Genomic DNA, 21,759 nt, shown 5'->3' on the forward strand with positions numbered 1-21,759 from the left:
AAAAATGACGCACTTGTCTTTTGTGCGGTAAGGCATCCCAGATGCTGCATCGGTTGTCTTTCACTATGACACACTACACCAGATGAGTTGAGTGATTGTCACGCCTTACACTCACTTTCATTCCCGAATCCCCATGTCCTCTATCTGGCTGATGCCATGTAGTCTGATCCTTGCGTTGGGTTTGAATATTCCTAATTAGGAAAGAAATTTAAAAGGAAAATCAGGGCTCAAGAGAATAAAAGTGAGGGCATCCCGGTAGCTAAATGTCTAAGGCCCAAACCACAAAACTGCAACGACCCTGGTTCAATTCCAACTGCATCTTTTTCCTCTCTATCTCCCCTTATTTCCTGTCTCCCTCAAGAGTATCTAAAGCTATCCAATTAAGGTGTAAATAAAAAAAAAAATAGCTTAAAAAAAGAGATTAAAAACTCCTTACTTTAATATAAAGACATTTCTCATAAATAAAGTCATGTAATGTAGAAATTTGCTGTAATCAGTTCGAAATGCACCAATTCCAAACTAATGTGACTGAATCAATCACTCCACAAAACACAAAATGTCTTCCTTTTCACTTTCATTCAGCTTACTGTGATGTAAAACAAAAACAAAACCAAAAACAATTTTTTGTCAAACTCCAGTGAGGAAGACGCTGCCGCAGTGTACAAGGCTGCCCGCTTCCTCAACATGACGGGCTCGGGGTACGTGTGGCTGGTGGGCGAGCGGGAGATGTCCGGTAAAGCCCTGAACGAGGCGCCAGACGGTACGTTCATCCAGCAGAGATCAGTGGGAATACATACGAGTTAACCCCCGGCTTTACTCAGAGGCCGACCATAACACATCCAGGATTAGGGGGATTAAGCGATGGATGCATTACATGATTGACTCTATGACTGCGTGTTGTGTTGTTGAGCATTTAAACGTTTAAACATTATGTGTTTAAAGGTTTAAATGTGCTGTGTATCTACAGTACACTTTTAGTTTCAATGTGCATGTCCTGGATTATCCGCAAGGTACATTCATTGTGCTATTCTGCTACATTAATGTCCTGATTTCTAATGAATTACTAAGGGAGAGTTTTGCAACACATTACTGATAGAATGGTAAGCTACAACAGCCTTTCTTGTCTCTATTCCTGGAGTCTCTCACAATATTTTATCACTTTGTTGTCACAAATGTCGAGCGTCTCTCCCCACCCCCCCATCCCCCCTCCCTCGGGCACTTTCACACAACCAATCCCTGCAGAGCGTTTTGTTGTCCTGTCCATGTCCAGTCTCTTCCACCTTCGCTGCAGCTTCTTCCAGGAGTCTGCAAGGCTGACGGACCTGGTTGCAATCAGAAAACTTAGCTGAAGTTGGATTGTTGCTTGGTTTAAATTTAGGTCTGATGGTATTTATGTTTATTCCTAACACAAATAATGCTTTGCCTGTGCTGATTCCCAACCCTTAGGGCAGAAAAAAAAAAAAAAAAAAAGATCCAACTTCAAGGGACTGTTTACACATGCTGTGAAAAGGTCATCAGTAGCAACATCAGCAAAATGATCCATTTATTCTGCTGCCTCGTCTCATAAATGACAAGATGTGGATAATATCTGAGTTATCTTCCCTGAGATTTACAGGCAACGAAGGTGTATCATGCAGCTGATGTATGACCTTTATTCAGGATGTCTAAACTGCAGGCCCTATAAGTTTTTTTTTTACACTTTGTGCATTGCAAAAGGATCCAGAGAGGCTGTCGTTTGCTCTGGTTAGTGATTATGTTTTGTTGTTGGCCTGGTCTCAGGTCTGATCAGCCTCCAGCTTATCAACGGGAAGAATGAGTCAGCCCATATCAATGATGCGGTGGCTGTGGTGGCGCAGTCCATCCAGGAGCTCTTTGAGAAGGAGAATATTACAGAACCTCCGAGAGGATGTGTGGGCAACACCAACATCTGGAAAACAGGGCCACTCTTTAAACGGTAAGCTTGAATACAGATGTAACGGCGTTGCTTCAGTTCTATTTCTTCACTTAAAGGTGTGATCACCTTTTAAAACGGTTTGTTGGGGGGGGTTACGATTCAATTGTTATGGCAACCAACTTCATAAAATAGCTGGATCCTAACAATCTTTCAGATTTATTTTTTTCCCAGCGCATATTTTTAACAACTTCAATACCAATACATTTCTTTGACATTTAGGTTGGTATTTTTAAACTATGAGATCAGGGAAATATTTTCGGGAAAGTGGCTCAAAAAATTAACAAGACTGACTGACTTAATTTAACCAGATGCATCGAATCCAGTCCAAGAACAGCTGATTTCAATTTAACACATTTTTGCTCAGTTTCTTATGGAATTGTGAACGTTTTCAATTACCATTAAAGCGGCACTATCAATATATTTAGATTAACAACTGATCAGACGTCCAATGTGAAAGGTGTCACTTGTAGGGTTGAACCCACAGAGAATTATCGCCCCACTCTGCAGTTTGCCTCAGTCCCCAAAGTTCCTTCCCATTTTTGTCAGTTTTGACTGGAACGCTGCCGTACGCAATTCCAGGTCATCACATTTTCCAGAAAGTTCTAGAAACTCTATTTATCACTTCAAGTGACTGAGGTTCTCCTGACCCACTTAGGGTGGTTTCTGTTTCTCAACAGCATAACAAAGAATAACTGCACTGCTTCCAAACTGATGTTTTAACAAAAAAAAAGTCATTCATCAGTCATTTTAACACATGCACTGAACTAAGAGCCTTGTGCTGACACAATAAAATGCAGTCCTTGACACTACCCATGCATGAACATGTGTGCTCACTGCTCATACACACAAATAATCATGCTCATTTGCTTGCCATAGGGTGCTGATGTCATCTAAATACCCAGAGGGCCTCACAGGACGCGTGGAGTTCAATGACGACGGAGACAGGAAGTACGCCCATTACAGTATACTCAACTACCAGAAGGGTCGACTCATTCAAGTCGGCATATACAATGGGACACAGGTAAACTGACAGACAGGGACAACTTCAGCCCTGTCTCCTAAAAATTACGTTCCCATTAGGGACTGTTCGTTATTTATTTAAGGGGCCACCGGAGGAGTTTTGGGACCTTTAGGATAAAAAGACTTTAAGACTTGTATCTAAGGAGGGCAGAGACTAAGAGCTGAAAAATATGCACCAAACAAGCCACTTCGAAATGTTGCTTTTTTCATGAATACAAAAGTTGGGTGACCCTCCCCTCAACAAAGAATAAAAAGACATGACCCTCCCCTAGTTTCCTCCGGTGGTCCATTCCATAAATACCGAACGGTCCCTTACGTTTCTTTTTGACGTATCACAAATAAGTTTGTACTTACAGTCCGCGTAGGCAGGTTGGGGTGGATGGATGGGTCAAACAAACACTGGACTTTCACCCATTAGATCGCTATTTATGTCCCGTGTGTAACCAAAAGTCAAGAGACAGTTTAGAAACGTGACCACCCCAAATCAGAGTAATTTCTCTGTATGTGTGTCACCACACCCCTCTAGGAGACTAGCTGCAAGTCCTGAGTGTATTTATTCCAATGGGAGAAGTGAACATAAACACACATTATGACAGATTCTTTCGCCCCATAGTCACCAAAGTAAATATTGGACCCATTTTTCACAAGCCACATACATACCATGAACTTTCTGACACTAAAACGGCATTTTTCAGACAGATAAATCAGAAAAGAATGAACTTTGTACGTGACCTGTTTCTGTCTCAGGAATAAACTCTCTGGAACAAGATCTGGCAACACAGATGAGCTAACTTCAACTATGCCCTAACAAAACTAATTTAAGTAATACTAAATATAGCACCATCTACACAATGTTCACTAAACTTTCAAACGAGGCCAAGCCCATTTAGGAGGCAGGAAGTGTACGAGGACGTGTTGAAACAAACGGAATCCAGAAGAGAATATGTTTCCATCCAAACAAGATTGAGAATGCAGTTCAGCTGTATGGGAACATACTTTTTTAGGAGATAGGGTTGGCAACTTTGGCCTATTTGACACAACTGTGAAGTAAATGAGTCTATCATTTATAATTTAAGAAAAAGAAATTCAAGTCCATGCCCTAGTTTATACTTACTGCCCAAATGTAAGTCGTATCTCCTCATGTACGTAGTCTATTTTTTTGTTTGTACTGGACATGCAGCTCCAGTTTTCTATCTATAGTACATTGCAGTTAATGTAGGGCAATTCAAAAACACTGCAGGTCAGCCAAAGCCAACGCGATGCTGCAGCAGTCTGTCCTAGTGAATTTGAAGGGTATTACAAATATTCACTGTTTTTTATTGCTATAATGAACTGGAACATACAGTACATAAAACAAATGTAAGTGTTTAGTATATGTATCTGTCGGTCTGTTTCACCTCTGACCACAGCACAGCCCACACGTCTGGTGAGAAGTTAAACTACAAGGAGGTCAGCAACACCAATGTTATTAGACCGGGTGTTCAGTTACTTTTTTAATCATTAAAAATAACTGTAACTTTAGAAATTTCCGGTTGATTTGCTAGGATTTGCATGTAACTTTTAGTTGAATCTCGCTTTGCCATGAACAATGCATGTTTGGGTTTTTTTGGGCATTTTTAGGCCTTTATTTTCACAGGACAGATGAAGACATGAATGGGATTTAACTCTAGATGGCAAGCAGGAGCTGCATGTATCTGAAAATGAAACCTAACAATGTTCTTCATGAGCCCTAGGTATAAATTGGAATAAAGAGTAAAGTTTTTTATTACATCTTTGCTGAGCATTTTGAAAAGCACAACCTATTGTTTTTCAGATAGATTTCCTACCTTCCAGCTGCCCACTGGTTTCCATTTAGATGCCAGTATTCGTGATTTTACCCCACAGGAAAACAGCAATGAGTGAATGCACAAAACAACCACATTCCCATTATAGATAGTCTTTTGGGTTTGGCTTTACAACAAAATCATGAATTTAACTTGAATGGAAGGACATGAAGATGATCCTTCATCAGAACTGCATAACCCTATCACTTTAACATAACTTGACAAAATAAAAGAAAAAAGCATATAATGTTCACTGTATTGGTTTTTCTATCTCATGCAAGTTTCAAAGTGCTGCAACCTCCACTGAATTTGAGAAAGGGCTAAAAAATCTATTTCAAAATGTTTAAAAACAGGTGTGCATAATATAAAATCTGTGATTTGAGCTTCGATGTTCATTCTTGACCTCAGAAATAGTCTTCATTAGTGAAGAAATCACTCCATAACAACTGAGCAAACTCCATCTGCTAATGAGGACTGTGAGATGTGGTTGAAAGCTCTGGGAAAAGCTAATTAGTTGAACTAGTGTTGAGAGTATTCTGTCAAAATAAATTCATTTGTAGTTAATGGTGGATATTTGAACGGGCCAGCCATGCAAACACGGCAAAAAGTAAGGACTGTGAGGATCAGCACTTCAGTTTGCTGGCGATAGGTCTCATAATAAAAAGTTTCTATTACCCTCATGTATGACACACAAGTCAGAGGTTGATGAAGTTAATAAAAGAACCGCTGAGCTGTGCTTATATAAAGCTGACTCATTAGTGATGCTCACCCACAGCGCTGGAGCCTCATCAGCAGCACGCCTTCTGTCAGCACTCACCTATGATACTGTGTATGTGTGCGGCATCCCTGCAGGTGGTGATGAACAATCAGCGGAAGATCATCTGGCCCGGAGGAGAGACTGAGAAACCACAGGGCTTCCAGATGTCCACTCGATTAAAGGTAGGGTGCCTTCACTTTGCTGCTGCAATGTGATGTTTTTGTCTACATAGATAGAGTACGGAGCTGAGCTGATATACTCGTGTTGGACAATCGGGGGATTCTTGTTTTTCATGGGGGAGTGAAGATAGTCTATGCTCATAGCGCGATGATATATTTGCTATTAATTTTATCTCTTCAAATTTGTCATAGGCCTGCAAAGAACCTCTCATCTGTATCTTCGTCAGTTATTTTTACATTCGTCTGTCTTTGTGTGTCCATGTGTATCTGGGAGTTTGTACATTTGTGTATCTGCTGGGTTTTACCAATTTTTTTTCTTTTTTCCTCTCTCTCTCTCTCTCTCTCTCTCTCTCTCTCTCTCTCTCTCTCTCTCACTCGCTGAAGTCCCTCGGGATCCAAACAGATCCAGCTCTGACTACGTGTTAAACAGCTTTCTGTCCCGTCTGTTGTAGATAGTGACGATACACCAGGAGCCATTTGTATATGTGAAACCCACTCAACCGGATGGAACATGCAAGGAGGAAATCACATTAAATGGAGTCTTAATTAAAAAGGTTATCTGCACTGGGCCCAATGAGACCATCCCAGGTAACCTATCAGGGACGTTTATATTATCACTGTGCTTTTACTGCACCCGCCAAACACCCACTGGAGATGCATACATATATATGCAGTAGGTATCTATATATGTATGCATGTAGCTGAGTGTGCCATTCAGAATGAGTGATTGTTGGGATGCTGGGACATGCTTGGTCTGTATGCTGTGTTTCTGACAAACAGTGTGACTGTGTGTGGTCGTCTGCAGTGCACTGTCATGCATTTTGTTCAGTCTACATGCGCCGCCTTTGGATTAAAAACTAACGTGCTTCTTCAAGAGTGATTGTAACTTGCAACTGTTGCTGGTTTTGTTACAGGACGCCCAATTGTGCCCCAATGTTGTTATGGATTCTGTATCGATCTCCTCATCAAGTTGGCCATGACCATGAACTTCACCTACGAGGTGCATCTGGTGGCTGATGGAAAATTTGGAACTCAGGAGCGGGTTAGTTTTACATTCACAACCATATTCGTCATATTTTTGCATGAGCATGGCACCCAATACCTCACATTCAATACTTTACGTATAATAGTTTGTAATCTTCTTATTTCGCTTCACTAACAGTAGTGATCTCACTAACCATTCCGAGCTGAAGCAATAAGCAGTCATAAAGCAGAGACCCACAGATATCAAATGTCCAGCAGGTGAATTTGCCCATCGTCATTGATCTGGAGTCAGTTTTAAATGTCTACACTAGGATAAATTAGGCGAGCAGTAGTCTATATCCACGGCGTTCCACTACCGGATTGCTCCGTTGCTGCTTGAAATTCCACCGGGTTTCACTCTTTTCGGCCTTCCGCTTTCTTCGTGTTGGAATTTTAAACTCCGGTGGATTTACGAGGACTATGGTTAACTGCTCCTCAGATCTCTGCAGGGTAAATCCAGACAGCTAGCTAGACTATCTGTCCAATCAGAGTTTTCTGTTGCATGACTAAAACAACTTTTGAACGTAAACACGTTCCACCAAAACAAGTTCCTTCCTGAGGCTATTTTGCAGCAACACCATGGCTCTTCCCAGCGCTTAGCACCGCCCAAGACGATTGTGATTGGTTTAAAGAAATACCAATAAACCACAGCACTTTTTTCTCCCATCCCAGAATGCTGTGTGGACTAGCCAGACCCTCCTCCGCAGCGCTGTGGAGGAAGGTCTGGCAAAGCGAGACAGCAATCCCTATTAGTGTTGTAGTCAATGTGGAAGTGTCAATTGGTTGTAATGTGAACGAGACATACTGTAATATCAAAACCAAATTAAAAACCTACCAGAGAGAACATTTCCTTTGTATAAGTATGGTCAAATAAAATAAACACAATACCTCAAAACTACTTCTGGTTGTGCTACCTGAAGAGACAGTAGCCTAAATTAAAGATTTGGTTTAATTAACAATATAGTTATCACATATGAACATAATTAAAAGGCTGTCAAGCAGGCACCAGTAAATTGAAAATACGATAGTTTTAATAAGATGGAAGATGGATTTAATAACAGTATTTTTTTTTTTAGCTATTGTACAAATCTGTTTATTCACAGATGATATTATCTCCTCAATGGTTTGCTCAACTACCCTTACAAAGGAGTAACTTTTAGCTAGCAGCTAATGTTAGCTTATAGCTAACGTGTAGCTTACGTTTTGAAGCTTACACTAGCTTACTAATATTGGCTAACAATAAGGGTTAATGCTGGATCTGTTGGCAGTTATAAAGGTTGTCTGTTTTCTATGTAAATAGTTAGTTTTTAAGCTAACAGTTGATGAATAGCGTCGAAATATGGATATACTAGTGATAAATTATACATTCTGTCTGTCTGTAACCTGCGTGTTTGGGCTATCTCGAGCGGTGCTTTGAATTGATTGGTTAGCAGCATGACAGAAACCATTCTGGTTTTGGCCATTGGTTCAACTAGGTCTATCTGCAGGTGCACAGTACTACAGGACAAGCCTTTTACATGATCCACCCCCAAAATATTGCGATATGATGTGACAATAAGAGGATTACATATCACGAAATATCACCATCTTGTCAGGCTCCAACCTAATGCATTTGTGTCTGAACTACCAGCTTACCGCACCAGAACCGGTGAGGAGCTATTGGTAGCTACGAGCGTGGTTTAGGTGTGTGGCGGCCAAAACAACAATGGTGGACGTGATAGACAGATGGTTCATCCAGTCACCTGCCAGGCATTTTTTGAAAGTGCCAGCCCTTTTCCAAACAGTTTTCAATTATGGCTTTTCAGATTGTTCTGTGTAACAAACCACTTTCCGCATCAGTTTAACATTAACCATCAATATACTTCAAACACAGAATGTTATTATCACTACTAGCAATCATATTGGAGAATAGAGAAATCTTAACGTCTTCATTAATAGCTTCTGTCACATTTGGGGCAATGTCGTGTTTTTATTATTTGATGGCCTTGACAATGAATGAGTAACTGTCAGATTCCCACTGAATGCTTCTTAACGATAACCGTTCATTTCAATCCCTTGATAATACTTTTCCATAACTTTTTGATATTTCGATGTGTTAACAATAACACACAGTAGTCATGTATACTCACATCAATCTGCAAAAAAAAGCCTGAAGAAGATATAATTCAAATCACAATAAAAATCAATGTGATGATGTCAAACTTTAGGTCTATCACTTGAATCTTGGCTTTACAGAGCTTTATAGCAAGTTTCAGCTCATTCTGTGGAAACATTCATTTCAAACCCAGAAAAGACCTGTCCTATAGGCATGAGCACGACATTCTACACTTGTGTTGTACTTCAGTGCATGATTTTATATAATTCCTGAAAATAAGCAAGCTCTCTTCTGTAAGTCAGAGCCATTTTCCCCTAGAACTTATATCCCCACTAGGCTAAACCCAAATCCTCAAATCCTGGAAACATTCTGTTGTCTTGACGACAGCAGGTTGATAGCTGATTCTCATGTTAACACCTTTCTTTTGGGACTTCAGGTAAACAACAGTAACAAGAAAGAGTGGAATGGCATGATGGGAGAGCTCCTGGGGGGCCTGGCTGACATGATTGTAGCCCCGCTGACTATAAACAACGAACGAGCACAGTACATCGAATTCTCCAAACCCTTTAAATATCAAGGCCTGACCATCCTCGTTAAAAAGGTAAGTGTCTGCCTTTAACCTTTAGTAAAAAAGCTGAAAAACTTATGTTGGGCAGTATATGGCAGATGCATCAGTCAGAAATTCAAACACGCTTAAAGTAAGTGTAAAGCAAAATCTGTGATTTTTTTTTTTTTCTAAACACAGTATACGTGGTAGAAAATAATTGTAAACGTGAAAAGACTGTAAATTGTGTAGTACTGAATTGAGGAGTTAGACTGTTGGTTTCCTGTGTCCAGGATATTTGGGTGGTCTGAAATCATGGTTCGATGACGCACTGGAGCCATCCTTAACATAACCCCTCCCGTACTATATAAACAGGATGGTACTAGTAACGTTAGAGCTCATAGCATCAGTTCCCAACTTTACAACTCTCTTTCAGTCTAATAAATACATCAAAAACAACTGTTACATGCCACAATCAAATAACCAAAAGCAAAATAGTCGTCACTAACAAACCCTTCAGTCTTGTAGCGCGAATTGGTTGCTATTTTTCCGTGGTGTGACAAACTTAGAACACATATTTATTTTTGCTTTACCCGGAATTTATTAAAATGTGCCCAATTTGATTTGAAAAACACAGAAAAGATGTCCGTTGGAGCGATACTATCCTTATCATTTTACCTTACGTGGACCGCAGAGCTTGTCGCCTTTCAACGATGAGAAATAATCCCAGTTTAATGACAGATTTACATTTGGTTAAAGTGCTCATATAATGCTTTTTGGCTTGTCCCCTTTACTTTATTGTGTTATATATCTTTTTTGTGCACGTTATAGGTTTACAAAGTGAAAAAGCTCAAAGTCCACTCCAAAGGGACTTACCATCTCCAACAGAAAACACTGTTCACAAACTGCTCCAAACAGCTCTATTGTAGTCCAGCCTTTACTTCAGAGACGAACGTGCGTCACTTTGTAACACACGTTATAATGCTCGTCTAGCTGCTAGCACGGCACGCCATCATACTCTGCAACGGACAAGCTAGCAGAACTTACTGCGCATGTGCAACTCCCAACAAAGATGTTACAGCAGTGAGATGTCTCACTCTGTAGCTAAAACGGAGAGCTCAACACACAGGGTGAAAAGAGGAGCTGCAGCAATAAAAATTAAACCATGTGAACCTATTCTGGTACAACCTCTAAATACAATTATGAACCTGAAAATGAGCATAATATGAGCACTTTAATTTAACTATTTTCAGGTGAAAGAGTAGAAGTTAAACGCAGCTACCATTGATTTCTGCATTATCTGATTTAGCCCATTTGCTGCATATTTACAGTACTTTACATCACACCAGACTATTTTGCAAAAAAAAGCTAATGCGACTGTATTTTAGTGTTCTAAATGTATACTGTATTATTATGAGGTGATGCAGTGCTGACTTTTCAAATCAGTCGGCACTTGCCATGACCATTGTTCTTTGATAAATGAATATTACCTAAAAGTTCACTGTGATTGACTACACAATTTCAATTCATTTCTGCTTTATGATTTCCAACACGCACAGACAAAACTGACAAAACTGGCCAGCAAATATGTAAACTATACATGGGTATAAAGTTGAGGAGATAAACTTGGAAACAGACATACTATGTTAATGTATTATGTGCAAACGTAAGGTTATCAAAGTTGTTGCTTATCAATCAAAAACCCATTGCGGTGTGTGTTTTCAGGAAATCCCTCGCAGTACATTGGACTCGTTCATGCAGCCGTTCCAAAGCACGCTGTGGCTGCTGGTGGGTCTTTCGGTGCATGTGGTGGCGGTGATGCTTTACCTACTAGACCGGTTCAGGTACAAGGGGGACCTGTGTGTGTGTGTGTATGAGTGTGCCCATGTGTGTGTTTGTGTGTACTCACGAGTGAATCAGTGAATGTCTGCATACATGTGTGTAAACATGCACTCCTGAGCACTGCAGATCTTCCCTCGGTGTGGACACAAAGGTAGACGGAGGGGAAGATTGTCTCCAAAACATCCCACCGCTCTGTCCCTGTGTGTCTGTTTTCTTTCCGACTTTGTCTCCCTCTTACTTTGCTCGCTCATGTTCAGTTCCCTTCCCTGCCTGGGGTCGCAAGGGTTTTCCCCTCTACGGGTTCTCTGCAATTTCTCAGTTTCATCTCCTGCAATCCTCCCAATTTCTTCCCTCTAGCCCGTTTGGAAGATTTAAAGTAAACAGTGAAGAAGAAGAAGAAGATGCCCTCACCTTATCATCTGCTATGTGGTTCTCCTGGGGAGTGTTGCTGAATTCTGGAATCGGTGAAGGTGAGATAAAGAATGAAAACCAATAAGGAAAATCTCCAAATCGTCACTTTTTCAGCAGTAAATGTTGCTTTTCTCCCAGAACACGGTAATGCAACCAAGTACTTTGGTGTTTACACAGTTTTGCAGTTGTATGCAGACTAAAATTAAAGCGGATGTGGCTCCAGGTGTCAGGTGTTTTTCGTAGAGGATGACAAATTAGTTCCTTTCAAATCACATTTTGTAAAGAAAGATGGTGTCTTTTAACAGTTTATACCGGTTGCCTTTGCTTGTGCCATTTGTCTTCCAGTTTTACCTTTCATGTCGGGTATTTTTAGTCTTCTATATTTGTATTTCTTTGTAAACGTTATGCAATTTTTTAGGGGGGTTTATTATAATTTATTATAAAACTGTATATATGGGTTAATGATCATTGCTATCAGCAGTAGTAATAACAGAAGTAGCAGTGTTTTGATTGGTCAAACTCTTACCTAACAGGAAGAGAAGTATCCAGCTGACTACTCTACATGACTAATCCAATTACTGAGTTGAAAACTCCCCACACAGGTGCCCCGCGCAGCTTCTCAGCGAGAATCCTGGGTATGGTGTGGGCCGGATTTGCCATGATCATTGTGGCTTCTTATACTGCCAACCTGGCTGCCTTCCTGGTGTTGGACCGGCCTGAGGAGCGCATCACCGGCATCAATGACCCAAGAGTATGTACAGGGCGATACTCGAGCATAATACACACTAACATTTTTATCTACAGTACATCAAAAATGTTTATACATATAAAATATATATATATACATATAAAGTTCTACATAACTTAGTAGTCATTGTTCGACTGCTTGTGTCTTGTCTTTGTCTCTTTATGCAGCTGAGAAACCCATCGGACAAGTTCATCTACGCCACGGTGAAGCAGAGCTCCGTGGACATCTACTTCCGGCGGCAGGTGGAGCTTAGCACCATGTACCGCCACATGGAGAAGCACAACTATGAGAGTGCCGCCGAGGCTATCCAGGCCGTGCGTGACAAGTGAGTCTCGGCCAGGCCGGGCCGACCAGAGTACGTGTCGGCCGGCTGATCGACCTATCAGAAACACAGACCAGGGCCAGTCCAGTCAGCTCAGGGGGGGGGACATGGACCTCTGGACCAGGCGGAAGCGGCAGGGCTTACTGCTGCGTTCCCTCTGATCCAGGCCCATCGCCCGGCCGAGACAGACGCCAGGGACAGGAGCGAGTGTGGACGTGTCAACAGCACTGGCACCAGTGTGAGGTTAAGCTAACATTGAGTGGAGGAGCACCCTTTTTCAGGTTGTACGCAGACGACCATCTTTGAGATGGGGGGAATCCAATGGGGGGACGCGCCCTCACCCATCTGGCATTGGATTTCATTTGGGGCCATAAGCAGCGGTAGGGATTGCTGGTAAACGCTGAATGACACACACGATCTGGTGTGCGAGAGAGAGAGAGGGGTGGGAGCCATAAATGTGTATGTAAATCATTGTACTGTTGCACCGTAACCCCCTCCTTCCCCTCCTCCCTCCTCCTCCTCCTCCCTCCCCCTCCCCCCACAGCAAGCTGCATGCTTTCATCTGGGACTCTGCGGTGCTGGAGTTTGAAGCCTCGCAGAAGTGCGACCTTGTGACCACGGGAGAGCTGTTTTTCCGTTCGGGCTTTGGCATAGGCATGCGCAAGGACAGCCCCTGGAAACAGAATGTGTCCCTGGCCATTCTCAGGTCTGTCCCAGCCGAAGCTGCATTACTCGTATGACTTCTTTTAGTTTCTTATCAATATGATTTCTTGGTCACTTACTGACCGTTTTTGAAGCCATCCAAATACATCGCCTTATGTCACATCTTATCTCTCTGTATCTCCCCTCTCCTGTCTGTCTAGTTAGTGTTTGTCTGTCTGTCTGTACACCTGTCCTGCTGTCTCTGTCTGTCTCATTTATGTTGCTATCTGGGAGTACAGTAAGCGGCTCGAAAATTCCGCCATTTGCGACCGTGTATTAACTCTGTCACCTCTCTCCCCACCAACCCCAACCCCCTGCAGTTCTCATGAGAACGGCTTCATGGAAGACCTAGATAAAACCTGGGTGAGATACCAGGAGTGTGACTCAAGGAGCAATGCCCCAGCCACACTCACCTTTGAAAACATGGCAGGTATGGTCCTTAAGGCGTAGAGAAAGCGTTAAAAGTGATTGGACAAAAACTGCAGTGGTAAGGTACTGTAGCCCTTTTTTGTCCAATACCTTTACAAAATCGTTGTTTTAGTGTCGCCGTGGGTGCTCTGTGGAAGTGTGGCGTACAGTATATTGTGCTGTGACTTTGTGCGGTTGTGGTCTTCCATTAATATTGTGTGGGTTGCAGCTGCCTCGGTCAGTAGGAGCTGGTTGAAAAAGAAGGGCGACCACTGAGCATGACGGGCAGACGATGCATTCATGCGCAGTGGGCGCGGCCAGGTTGTAGACCAGCAACTCACAGATCTCTCCCTCTGCTCTGTTTCTGTTCGTCTGTCCCTTCCCAACAGGAGTCTTCATGTTGGTGGCAGGAGGAATAGCGGCAGGGATCTTCCTAATCTTCATTGAAATCGCATATAAGCGCCATAAAGACGCCCGCAGGAAGCAGATGCAGCTGGCCTTTGCGGCCGTCAATGTTTGGAGGAAGAACCTGCAGGTAGGATTAATCCCCTCTGCTCGCACACACCCAGGGTGGAAAGGCTGAGACTGGGGTGCAAGAGAGTCCACAGAGCCCCCTCCTCATGGGGGTTGATTTCTGTCTCTCAGCCTCTTTAGGAGCTTCTAATTTTGCACAGTTATCAGTGGTGGTCAGACTGCCAGATCACCGTATGAGAAACCGTGATCTCTGATGCCTTCATGCTCTGTAAGGCATCCTCAGTGGCCACCGTGTAGATCCTAACAGTTCCCAGAGGCCAATGGCGCCCGTGTCTCTTGTGTGTGCCTGCAGGACAGTAAGGAGGCCTCTGGAAGTCAAGCGGTGGCCGGGACCCCCTCATTAGTATGTAACTCTAACTAGCAGAACCATTTCCACCCCCATGCTACCTTTCGCTGTTAGAATAACAATAAGATAATTAGCCTTGTGAATCTCTAACATGATGGACACCCAAATGAAAATTTCCCTCCCATGTCCATGGCATTTTCTAAGCTGCTGCTGTGGCGCTTATACACTTCATTCAGATGATGTGGACATGGAAAGCCGACAAAAAAAAGCAAATGTCCTGCCAGAAACAACATAAAAACATCATTGACTTCCTTCACTCTGAAGGCCATACTAACAGCAGCCAGAAGCTAAGAATGCAAATAGAGCATACAGATTAAAATCAATGCCCTGGCACAATCACACCGCAGTATTGTCAGCATAACTGTAAAGGCTACAGTCTACAGTTTGTCTCCTTATCCACTGCAGTGTCCATAATGCAGACACCAAATATGAGTCAAGCTTATCTTGCATGCCCGAGGCTTCATGCAACACAGTGCAAGCAGAAGCAGGTGTCAATTTAAAATAAAATAAAGGGTCAGCTCACCCACATATAAAATAAAAATGTTCTACTTGCCCAAGTGGTAATCTAGCCATGCAGATAGTTTTGGTTTAATAACCAATAAAATGGAGGTGAATTAATTTTTTATTGATGATGATTTAAAGACGTCGGCATTGCAAGATACTAAAATGAGTAAATGAGAATTTATTTTCTGTCTTGTAATTTGAGTGAACCAACCCTTTAAGCTACAATCAAGCATTAAGGTCCTCCACTCAGCCGATGAAGAACATGATTTGCCCCCGTTTTCTAATGCAATCAAACGTGGCTGTGAAGCGTTGGAGCACTGGAGCACCACTCCTCCTCCTCTACCCACACACCGTCCCTTCCTTTACTCTTGATGGTTTCACTCCCAGATTGGATAGCTTGGAGGTTGCAGGGGTCCCACATTTATTAACCAGTCCCACTATGAGCCTGTGATGTGGCCTGTCTCAGTAAACCTTGAACCAAAGCTCAGTGTTTGGCCCTGCTGAATAGAGACAGCAGGGCTGGAAGAAGGTACAGTATAAAATCAGCTGTCAGCAAATCAATGTCCTTCCGAGAGTGTCTGCGCTCGACCTGACTAGTGTATGTAATTGTCGTAAGTGTCCTCATATGATGTGCGTTCCCTAGGCGCAAACAGCAAGCGAATGCATGCTGGGGGGAGGCGGGGTGGGGGGGCATCACTGAGAAAGGAGAGGGACACACTAAACTGCCTGTAGACCAGCGCGTTTCAGCTCCATGTCAGCGGTGATCACGTTGATTTCTCTGCACCGCTGAACAAAGATGGCTCATGCATGCTCATCTTGCTCGTCGACCGTCAATGTGGGCCCTAGAGCTAAAATGACAGACGCACGCAATATTCACTGCCCTAAATATAACGGCCGTAATTCAAGGAGTACAGAGAGAGCCCACCAAGTCAAGTCGAGCTAATACAATCTGTTTTGTTCTGTTCTGATTGAATGTTCTTCAGGATATTATTCATACTGTTTGGGTGCACTGATTAAGATTACTCACCGTGATCTTATTTTTTACAAATGAAATATGACGACATTGGTTATGTAGGACACAAGCTCATCACAATGGAAAATCTAAGATCACAGTTTATGTGGCCTCCTCCTTCCTTAGTGCAGCAAGCACTGAAACCAACCAATGAGTCCCATTGTTGGCATCATTTTTGACTGCTTGTGCGTGTGTTTGTATGTAGTTATGTGTTTATACTGCCTCAGGTTGGTGTTTTATGCAAAGCACTGTGCAGTACTGTGCACCCACATACCTTTCAACACAGAGACGTAACCTAAGAGAACGTGCACTTCTGACTAACCTAAATCTGTTCATGTGCAACATCCCTCATCCTCTACATGCTGTTAATGCTCAAAAGCCCTCAAAATATAAGTTGATTAACTACCATACCACCAACCGTTGCTCCCACAAGGCTTTACTAAGAAATAAAGGTGCATGCATTGTAGTAATTGCATGCCTAAGATAGTCCTTAAGGAGCTGTAGCCGCAGAGATGTAGTGGGGGTAGATCTACTTAATCTCATTTAGCGCATTGGTTAGCCTTTTTTGGGCAGATTTAAATCATTATGATCTAAATTTATAATTTACATTATACAAAGTACGTATAAGATATATAAGATTTTGTTCCTTTTGCGACAATACCTGATCTCACAGAAAATTGGGAAATGACCACAACCTCTGAACACCACAGTAGGAGGCGGTGCCACGTTAATGGTGCATTCAATTGCACCTCGTAAGCTCATGGTGCATTCAAGTGCACCTCGAGAAACTCATGCTGTTGTTGTAGTAGAGTACCCTCCTGCCATCTAGTGGTTCTTCTTTTTGTTATTTAACAGCAATTGACTGGTGAAATCATTTATTTTTATGACATTTTAAACACATTATTTAAATTTGGTTATACTGTATGGACTTAGCAATAAACAAGCCGTTCTTAAACGTCGCAGACTGCTGTTTGTGACACCGTTCAGACACCGTTTAGGCAGCAGCACCGTTTTAAAGGTATCGTTTTAGCATAACATTTTTGAAAACCTGTAATGAGCTAATATTGGCCAATAACATCGGGCAGACTGGTACAAACTTTGTAGGCTTTATGTATTTTATATTTTAATGTTTTTGTTTTGCAACGTGGTCTTAATGTTACCAACTACAGTATAATATGTTGCTATATGTTCAACTTTATGTTACTGACTTCTCTTAGTGTGATCCCTGGTGCTGAATGTTTTGTTGACCACTACATCACTGAGAGGCTGCACGTCTGGCTTTCAGCTTTCCTCTTTAAAACAGATGTTACTCAGAAGTGCACTGAAACTGGTGTCCGTTTGGGATGAAGACCAAGTGTCAGAAACCCTGTTGCGGGATGATGATGATGATGATGATTGTGATGGTGATGAGGGTGTGTACTGATGATGCACTGCAGCGGCTCGCTTCTGTTTCCAACAAGAAACAGGCGGCTGTTGTACACTGTGCGAGTCCCATGCCACGCTTCATCCGATGGTCCAGCATGCCGTGCATGGCCGAGACTGTGCACGTGCAGCGCCTCATCAGGGCTCAGAGCGGCCAGACTGCACTCCTGCTGCAGCCTCACACGTGTTTTAAATGGGGGAAAGTAAAGACGCCACTTAGGCATTGATTTTTCCTGAACCTAAACTTAGAGGCATTTCTTACATAGGCTGACTTCCTCCATTTACTAACATGAGATATCATCTTCCAACAGGAAAAGCATTTTACTTATTATCACCTAAAAGCAAGTGATGTCGGGCACCAATCACTCCTCTTCCAGCTCTCATCTATCCTCCACGCCAGCTGATATCATGCCATTAGGGGGTTAAGAGAAAACATGCTGGTCGGCAGGGTTGATGGGTGAAACAAATGTGCCCAAAAAGTGTCTAGTCATGTAACCTGATGAAAAAGGATGTACTGCGGGGACCAGTGCTGGCCAGGATTGATTTGTCATGCTATTTGTTTTGTGTTTACTTATTCTATGTTTTCCCCCTTTTTATCCTTCTCTCCATCCATAAAATGTTCCGGCATGTTGAAATTCACACCACACTGCCCCGCCCGGCTAAAGGGCCTCCCTCCCTGCAACCACTCACTCTTCATCCACTTATACTTTATTAACATCCATCTTAGAGTGCTTTCTTTTTTAGAAATAGCATCCTTTAGCCGTCATCTGCTCAGATCATTATGAAATCAAGCACATAGAATAGCAAATCCTTTCTTTTTTGCACCTAGAGTAAGAATATGTTTTGCAGCTACAGTAGGTGACCATTCCTTTACATTTCTTTTTTATGCACTTTTTCTCATTCTCCATCCCATTCCCTTATGTGTGGGGTGAATTTCCATTATACCACTTTAAGGTATAATGACTTTAAATGGGCTTTAATGATTGACTTTTGTCGCTGTTGTTTTCCCTCTTTGATATGCATTTTAGTGGCCTAAGACACTCTAAGCTTCTCAACTTTTTATACCTGCCTGGCTTTGGATGTGGATGTTTGCTTTGCTAGTCTTTTTTTAAATATCCGCCCTCTTTTGGTTCCCTTGGCTTTTGCTTAAGGATCTTCTTTAAAGTAATAACGATCAAGTGGATGGAAATTTATTTTATTTTCCTTTTCTCCCCCTATGCAGCCCTCTTCCTCTCTAGAGACTCAGGATGTAAGAATACCTTAATATGAGTTTTTCTTTTGCACACAAACACCCAGTTATTGTGCTGAGAGTAGCTGTGGGGTACTCTGATGGTATGGGGGTGGGAGGGCACCTAATTGGCTCGCCATCTTGTAAGGATATGGTTAAAACTGCTTCTTTCTTTACTTTTCTATTTCTGTTTTGACAGGACATGTATTTCTAAATGTTTTCCGGAGCTCTGACCTCGTTCAGAACCGAGTAACAGAGTAGATATTTTGTAAAGTCATATTTGTTGAGTTGATCCATTTTCAATTTTAAATCGCTTGTGTGTTGAGATGGGGAAGTTGCAACTGTGTTTTCAGGCAATAGCGAGCATATAGGCAGAATATCTAGAAGTGTAACGTAGGTATCACACCCACTGACATCTTTACTAGTCATCACTCATTCCAATGCATTTCTAGGGGCCGATTGAATGTGTCAGCACATTTCTAGGTGACTACTGTGCCATCTTGTGCAGTCCCAGTGTGATAATGTTGCATAAAAATGTAGACGAATGCCCTCATATCAGACTGAACAGACTACTTCCACTCTCACATCTAACAGGCTTTATCCCTTTCTTTCTCCCTCTTTGCGCATTTTAAATTTCTAAATGCTGTAGTCATTCTCACAAGGACCCTCCCTCTATTTAAACAATATAAAATAAGGTAATTCACTGGGGTGGTGGTGGGAAGAGAGAATGGGTGAGACTGAAACCATGGTTATCACCCCAGCCAGAGGACATGAATAATGTTTCTACATATATTCATTTTAGGATAGAAAAAGTGGTAGAGCAGAGCCCGACCCCCAAAAGAAAGCCTCTTTTAGGTCCATCAGTACCACCCTGGCCTCCAGCATCAAGAGACGTAGGTCCTCCAAAGACACGGTAAGGAGATGCAGAAGCAACGTCTTCCCTCTCTTTCCTCTCCTCCTCCTCACTTTCTGTCTCTACTTTCACTCCTCTCCTTTCGCCTTCTCTGTCCTCTCTGCCGAACATCTCCATATCCGGCGTTCGAGAGACTGCCATGTTCCACTCCACCCATTTCCACACGGCTCCGCGGCCTCTGCCACGTGTCTGTCCGTTCACCATCGATCAGCCATTCACCATTTAGCCATCTGTAGATCCTCTACAGGCTGGAGGGCATCAGTGCAGGAACTCAGATCAGGCCAGGCCAGGAGCTGGGCTCTGAATTTGGCAAGGGGGGCGTCCCAGGTGTCCAGGATTTTAAGGGTTTTTGATGGGATTAGTGTCATGTTTCCAAGCAGTCTGCCAGTGGTGTTTTGTCTTGGGCTGCTCTTCCTCCCCGCCTTTGGTTTGGACGTGGATTCTGGCGATTGTGTCCTGTTTTGGTGGCATTGTGGTGTCTGTACTGTACTTAAGCGTACAATATATATTTGTGTTATGTGTGTCCTGTCATTTTGACTGCTTGATCCTTTGTATATCCATCGTTTCTTTGCACCAATGCCTCCTTCCGTTTGGGTTTCAGCCGCTGTTGGTTTGCTTTTGGTTTGAAAAGCATGCGCTGGTGTTTTGTCATTTTTTTCTCCCTCCAAAATCCATTTCCAAGGTAGTCGTGATGATCCGGTCCTCCTGGGAAGAAAACTAATGTGTTATCTGATTTATCAACATGTCTATTTCAGGATTACACTCATGGATTTCTATTAATCAACTTACTTTTTGCTTTGTCATATTTTCTTTGTCATAATTCTTGTTTATTTTCCAGTGTCCTTGTGGTCTGAACTGTGCATGCCTCTTTCAGGGTATATTTTCAGGTGGCGATGACAGACTTCTTTTATGTTTTAATTATTGTTTTTTTTACAAACTACAAACTCTGCGAAGCCTTAGACTCTCACTGTGTTACAGGTACAAGCTATTTTTTTTTTTTTTTAAATCACAATCTCCTTGCAGCACAATGAGAGTGTCAGGTTTTCTCAATTCCTTCACAGTTCAAATGCAAAGTCCTGTTCGTTGTGGTCGGGAGATTGTACTCCACAAGCTTGGAGTGCTCTGACAAACCAGTGACCCGCAGTCATTTGTGCCCAGCTGCTCGGCCGCACATAGCTGGTCTCTTACTAAATCTGGCATGAGACTCGACAAAGAATGAGAAAAAAAAACGCAGCAATAATCTCTGGAGATAGCACAGACAACTTTCACGGAAAGGCTTTTCTGTACCAGCGTTGTGTTTTTGAATGTGTTTCCCAGGGGAGACGTAGCCTACGGCAGCTAAGCTAATGGCTCACCAAGTAAAAAAAAAAAACTTTATTGTGTGTTTTTATTTGATCTCCTGTCTTTCTCTCTTTCTCTTGTGTTAACTGTCTCTTTTTTTAATGGATGTGTCTGCACTGAAACCCAACCAGCTTTACTCTCCCCTGGAGGTTTCTCAATAGAATCGGTCTGGTTTTGAAGAGAAGGAGAGTGGCATCGCCACTGTTAATTTGTCTGTGTGAGGGTTCGGATGCTGGTTTGGGAGCCCTAGCGGGGGGTGGGGGGGGGGCCTCAAAGTTGGGGAAAAAATAAAACAGGATTTAGTGTATTGGAAGAAAAAAAAAGATGCTCCAATCGACTGATTTCCCATCCCAAGTCTTTGACCATTATTTTGATTTTATATAAATGTTCTTCTTTTATATTAATGGATATCAATGGACTTGAGTGTCAGTGTCCCTCACCCACATGCCACACTGCTCCTCTCTCCCTCTGCAAGCATGCCGACGACTGTAACTGTCATAGCTGTAGTAACAGTAGCAAAAATAATCTTTGTACTTACACATTAAGAAGAATCACCATACCTGTACTGAATAAGTAGCTCTATAACCATTAACTGTGGTTGTGATGTCAGTGAGGTGTCTCTCTTTTTGCT

General features: G+C 42.4%; 1 protein-coding gene across 3 annotated transcripts in view; it reads left to right on the forward strand.

The window, feature by feature from the left end:
* grin1a (glutamate receptor, ionotropic, N-methyl D-aspartate 1a) overlaps positions 1-21,759 on the forward strand; it is a 36,986-nt gene that overhangs the window by 12,995 nt on the left and 2,232 nt on the right. For 2 of the 3 annotated variants that reach the window (XM_078271448.1, XM_078271449.1), the window contains 14 exons: positions 639-760; positions 1,780-1,954; positions 2,831-2,975; positions 5,650-5,736; positions 6,186-6,321; positions 6,648-6,775; positions 9,288-9,452; positions 11,121-11,239; positions 11,595-11,707; positions 12,251-12,399; positions 12,564-12,721; positions 13,263-13,424; positions 13,741-13,850; positions 14,218-14,363. In XM_078271448.1, coding sequence (XP_078127574.1) covers positions 639-760; positions 1,780-1,954; positions 2,831-2,975; positions 5,650-5,736; positions 6,186-6,321; positions 6,648-6,775; positions 9,288-9,452; positions 11,121-11,239; positions 11,595-11,707; positions 12,251-12,399; positions 12,564-12,721; positions 13,263-13,424; positions 13,741-13,850; positions 14,218-14,363 — 1,915 coding nt within the window. Of the gene's footprint in view, positions 1-638; positions 761-1,779; positions 1,955-2,830; positions 2,976-5,649; positions 5,737-6,185; positions 6,322-6,647; positions 6,776-9,287; positions 9,453-11,120; positions 11,240-11,594; positions 11,708-12,250; positions 12,400-12,563; positions 12,722-13,262; positions 13,425-13,740; positions 13,851-14,217; positions 14,364-19,676; positions 19,788-21,759 lie in introns of all 3 variants that reach the window. The other variant, XM_078271447.1, reaches the window with a different exon arrangement.

The sequence above is a fragment of the Sander vitreus genome, chromosome 16 (assembly GCF_031162955.1).
Source record: "Sander vitreus isolate 19-12246 chromosome 16, sanVit1, whole genome shotgun sequence".
Classification (NCBI taxonomy): Eukaryota; Metazoa; Chordata; class Actinopteri; order Perciformes; family Percidae; genus Sander; species Sander vitreus.